The sequence below is a fragment of the Priapulus caudatus genome, unplaced genomic scaffold, assembly GCF_000485595.1.
Source record: "Priapulus caudatus unplaced genomic scaffold, Priapulus_caudatus-5.0.1 Scaffold1958, whole genome shotgun sequence".
Lineage (NCBI taxonomy): Eukaryota > Metazoa > Priapulida > Priapulimorpha > Priapulimorphida > Priapulidae > Priapulus > Priapulus caudatus.
Genome location: NW_014579019.1, coordinates 18252 through 23733, shown reverse-complemented (window position 1 = coordinate 23733; position 5482 = coordinate 18252). Strand labels below are relative to the sequence as shown.

The window sequence follows — 5482 nt, the reverse complement described above, 5'->3', positions numbered from 1 at the left end:
TGGATTTGCACCCTGGAGATCGGCGTGGTGTGGGTGGATTTGCACCCTGGAGATCGGCCAGCTCTAGTACTATAATCTATAGCCCGCGGATAGCTGCCGCAGGGCTATAGCACATTCTGCCATAGATGTAAAGACACCAAATGCTCCAACTGGTCTAACCCAAAATTTATCCCTAAAACGCAAAATGATCGGGCTTTTTAACACTTCGATCTCTATCAACATGGACATCTCACCTATCGACGTATCGTTTTCAACACTTTTCACAACTTTACACCATGTATTTATCCATTTATTTCTCAAAGTAAGCACTACTGGCAATTCATTTTGAAATGATGTGGCGAGCGCACGCTAGACCAAATAATTCTGTCCCATATAACCTTTTTTATATTTTGGTGAGGGTTATTGGGACAGAACGGGGTTCATTGAAATTTCGTGAGATCGCATGCAAAATGCATGCGCTGCTAATGGGGCCTGTACGCCGCTATTGGCGCGAAAAAAACCTACCGTTCCCTTCTACATGGCTTTACCTTGCTACTGGTATGTGTATACATTCACTTCAATCATTATTTACTTCTTAAAAGATCGTTTTTCAGAAACCCCGCTTCATGTAACTTTAGTAAATTACGTTCATCATTTACAAACAATCAGACCAATCAGAGCGAGTCTATCAGGCCTCCTGCAGCGCCACAGATACAAGCAAGAACCAGGGGCTATTGTAAGACTCGCTCTGATTGGTCTGATTGTTTGTAAATGGCAAACGTTATTTACTAAAGTTAAATGAAGCGGGGTTTCTGAAAAACAATCTTTTAAGAAGTGAATAACGATTGAAATGAATGTGTACACATATCAGTAGCAAGGTATAAAGCCATGTAGAAGGGAACGGTAGGTTTTTTTTCGTGCCAATAGCGGCGTGCGGGGACATTTCCGCCGTTCGGCGGATTTCAGGCCATTTTATAACTTCAGAGACCATTTCTGAGATCAGTGTAAATTAGAGGAGAATTTTTTTTTGGGGGGGTAAGAATACCTCCGTGGTCTCTGACGATCGCGTACATGTGAACACACTGTGACTCAGTAACTATCCAGAGCGCTTCTACTCGTATCATTGTCTTAATAGTTAATGTATGCTTGCTAACATATAATGATAAAAGCAGGTTACGGCCAAACTTTAGTTGGCATTCAAGAAACGTGCGTGGGATGTTCGGACGCACAGGTTAGCATAGGTTCCTGAATCCAGTAGCAGCGTTGGCATACCAAAAATCGATAAGAAGTGGGTGGAACTTACTTTTGGCCAGTGGTAGTGAACCTTACATTGTGTTGGCCAGGGTTTATTTACGTGCACGGGTCGAGCAGCACGCTCACTGTTCACGTGCGCTAGGTTATTGAGTAATCCGCACATCCCGCGCATTTCACGTTTGGATGTAAACAATAAAGTATCACTGGTAGTTAACAAACGATCAGTATACTGTTTTAAAATAATATTAAGAAGATTTAGGTAATATATCATGTTGAATTATACAGTAAATAATAATAATTATCTCAAGTTTTGAGTTTATAACGTTTGGAAAAACTATATACATTTTATACAGGGTGTAGCTAAATAAAAGCTTCCCTACGTAAGAGGTTGTATGTCTACAAAATACATTTACTTTGGACACACTCAACGCAGACGGAATTTCCCAGTGCCCATCAAAATGTTACAGTAGGTAAATTTTACATAATTTTTTCCATTTCCACCAAAAAGTGTTGCTATAGTTCTGGATTGCATCTCAGAGCTTATAATTTTCATAAATTTCCAGACCCCCATATAAGTTTCCCTCCTCCCTTTCCCCCCCTTCCTCCCTTTCCCACCCTTCCTCCCTTTTCAGCATTTGTCTGTCTCATGCCTGTAGTATGAACGTCTGTGTTTACACTCTGACCTGATTTCTACGGTGCGACGGTATGCATTACTGCACCGTGATAGATGTCTCGCGCTACCGCGAGAAAGTCTGAGAGATGGCAACGGTAAACAGAAACAGAACGCAAAATTGTAATCGTGCATGATTTCATTGGATTTGGTGAATACGAAGGTTCTACGACATTTTATCGTTACTCTAGACAATTTCTGTTACTCAAGCAATAACGGTAGGTATCATGAAAGTGGGGAAAACACTGGAAAATTCTCGCAATACACGCTTTAATGTTATGGCCGTGTTTTATTATTATTAAATCTTTATTGCATGAATTCAGATACAAATACATGAACTGACGACATTTTTTTGTCAGAAAAAATCTGATAAAAGCAATAGTGTTCAGTTGAGTAGTTAAAATGATAAAATTTCTGACGGATACAGTACAATTACAATGCTATACAACATGAAGAAAAAATATATATACAAAAAAAAACTTCAACATATTCTGTACCGGTACTAGTAAAGTGATTAAGACAACATGAAGAAAAAATAGATACCAGAAAACAAAAAAAAATTGAAGTTTTGTGGCATTAGTCTTGCAGTCTGGCATATCTGGCAAATCTGCCTGGTAGAATTCTTTCCTGTCTGAATCATTAAAATTATTTATAAAATGTTGCTAGCACATTATTGCTATTGTAATAGAATCCGAAAACAGCCTTTATGGAGTATTGTAATCGAGTTATTCTAGCAATTCTTCTCTCGAGTTACCCGCCATCAGTAACGGATTACGCTCGACATTTCAGCGGTGGACCGTTGGCCGACAGGCACTGCTGATGGCATGTATGGGACAACGATACACATTGTGAGAATCCTACCTAGACTGGCGCTAACACAAAGCTTCTGTCTCTCGCTGGCTCGACGCTGCTCGAAATATACCACGATGAAGTTGGACACGCCCGAATTTAAGTCCATGTTCACACCAGGTAATAATAATGAATATCTTTATGTGACATATATAGTAATGATATATCATGGATTCTGTATGTTAGAATATGTATATGGATTCTCATCTATTTAACATGGTAATTTAATGTAGAACCGCTACGAAATTTCACCAAGAAAGGCATACAGTGGACGTGGACTGATACGCATAACAAGGCGTTTATGGACATCAAACAGATGGTAACCAGTGCTCCAGTCCTGGCATTCTATAACCCAGAAAAGGAACTTGTGCTGGAAAATGATGTGTGTGATTATGGTTTGGTTGCAGTCAGCAGTGCTCATGCAGCAAGGGTGCGCAGTGGCTTATGCAAGCAGGTGGCTGACGGATACAGAGGGCCGATATGCGCAGATAGAAAAAGAAATGCTGGCAGTGACATTCGGGTTAGAGAAGTTATATCATTACACTTATGGTCGACGGGCCAAAGTGATAACGGAGCGCAAACCTCTGGTGGCTATATTGTCCAAGCCACTTTCTAAGGCACCAACGAGATTGCAATCAGTAATCATGAGGAGTCAAAAATATGATTTTTAGCTTATCTATAAACCATGAATGTCTATTGCTGTGGCTAATGCTCCTTCACCTGCTTCGCTCCCTGACGTGACGATCACACGATTATATAAGGACAGTGATTTTCCGTTTCAAAAAATTGCCTTTTCCGTTTGGGAAAATCATGAATTCCGTTTCAAAGTAAAGAAAAAATGGAAATACCATTTTGCCATAGAGATTGTACACACCAAAAATGCAAAATTCCATTTACATATATTTGCATGAAAAAAAAGGTATTTGGTACAACCTTTGAAACCGAAACACAGGGCTACCAAAAGTTGTAATTGTAAGTCATTTCGCTCTGAAACTTGTCTGAATGTAATTACCATATCAATACCAATGCTATTGTCGACGGTTTTTTGTGTGATTTTATTGAAATTTCCATGTTGTAATTTGTTAAAATTACGTTTTCTGCGTTTTTCCGTTTGAAAACATCTTTCCCTTTTCCAATGGCCGTTTCCGTGTTTTCCGTCCGTTTTTCGCAATCGCGGGAAATCACTGTCCCTACAGGAGCATGGTCGGTGAGCAACGTTTCTTTGCTACCCATAAGAAGGGAATGACTGGAGGAGTTACGTGCTGCAACTAAGAGAGATGTCGCACTCTCGGCACTAAAGACCATGATAAATGGAGGGGTAGCCAGAGGATAGGTCACGCCTGCCCTGTGCTGTAACACCTTACCACAGCTATCGAGATGAACTGACACTACAGGATGGCATTGTACTAAGAGGAGAGAGAGTGGTGATACCGTTGATTATGCGACCTGAAATTAAGCAGAAACTACATGCCGGACACATGGCAATAAATGAGTGCCTACGTAGAGCTCGTGAACTCGCGTGTTGGCCTGGGATGTCAGCTGAAATGATACAATTTGTCGAGGGTTGTATCTAGTGGTGTTCCGATTAATCGAGTTCGTCGATCATTACTTGTTTTGGCTGCCGAGTTGATTAATCGAGTAGAAAACTTTTTTTCTTTCTTTTTTTTATATATTTTTTTTTATTGAGTTTGATGAGCAGTTATATTGCAATGCCCTTTAGAGTGTTACCCGTCCGTAACCCGAACAGTATCCTTAATTTACTTATTATTAAATACTAGCTACACATACAATAATGTCAATATTTTCTTTGCAATACACCGGTTGTGTCGACGATGACGCGGCGTCACCGCGTCGTCGCCACAATCTAAAATGATCGATGATTAATCGATCATCGGTCGTTTTGCAAAACCGATGATTGATCATGAAATTTGGACCGATCTCCAACACTAGTTGTATCGGTTGTGCGACTGACAGCGATAAGCAGGCCCCGGAGGCCGATCTGCACATGCATGCATGATGTACCACGTCGAGCATGGAAAAAGGTGGGCACAGACCTACTAACATTCGAGAACAGATCATATCACTGTTGACTATTATAGCAACTTCTTTGAACTGGACTACTTGTCAGACACATTGGCTGAGACTGTAATTGGAATGATGAAGCACCACTTTGCAAGACACGGAATTCGCAATGTTGTCATAAGCGATGGAGGACCGCAGTACATCTCAGACAAGTTTAAGCGTTTCAGTAAGACGTGGGGATTCACGCACGAAATCACAAGTCGAGGAAATAGCAAGGCTACCGAGGCTGCGGAGGCTGCAGTAAAAATAGCCAAGAGAATGATGAAAAAGTGTAAGACATCTAATAAGAGGATCCCTTCATAGGGCTGTTAAACTTGAGAAATACTCCGACAGAAGGAATTTGGACCAGTCCGGTACAAAGGCTGTTCGGTAGGCAAACTAAAACGCTCCTTCCAACAACTACCCGCAAGCTAGAACCGATGCGTCATGACCAGGTGCAACAGCTTAGTCCATAGCTGTTGCACCATCATTTACGTTTAACCAATAATTCGATGTCAGTATTGACACACATTTATAATTTGTCAGTTGTAAGAATCTTATTTTGTATTTAAGGGGAAAGATGTTAGGTGTTAATAGATTTGCACTATTTTGGCCCATAGGTGGAGCTATGGTCACTTTTGTAGTATATATATATCACCAACACGTGCT

General features: G+C 40.6%; 1 protein-coding gene across 1 annotated transcript in view; it reads left to right on the top strand.

Moving 5' to 3' along the window:
* Positions 1-5482, top strand: part of LOC106817974 (CCA tRNA nucleotidyltransferase 1, mitochondrial-like) — a 38283-nt gene that overhangs the window by 22103 nt on the left and 10698 nt on the right. The window contains exon 3 of the mRNA XM_014822678.1: positions 2693-2872. Coding sequence (XP_014678164.1) covers positions 2728-2872 — 145 coding nt within the window. The 5' untranslated portion in view covers positions 2693-2727. The remainder of the gene's footprint in view (positions 1-2692; positions 2873-5482) is intronic.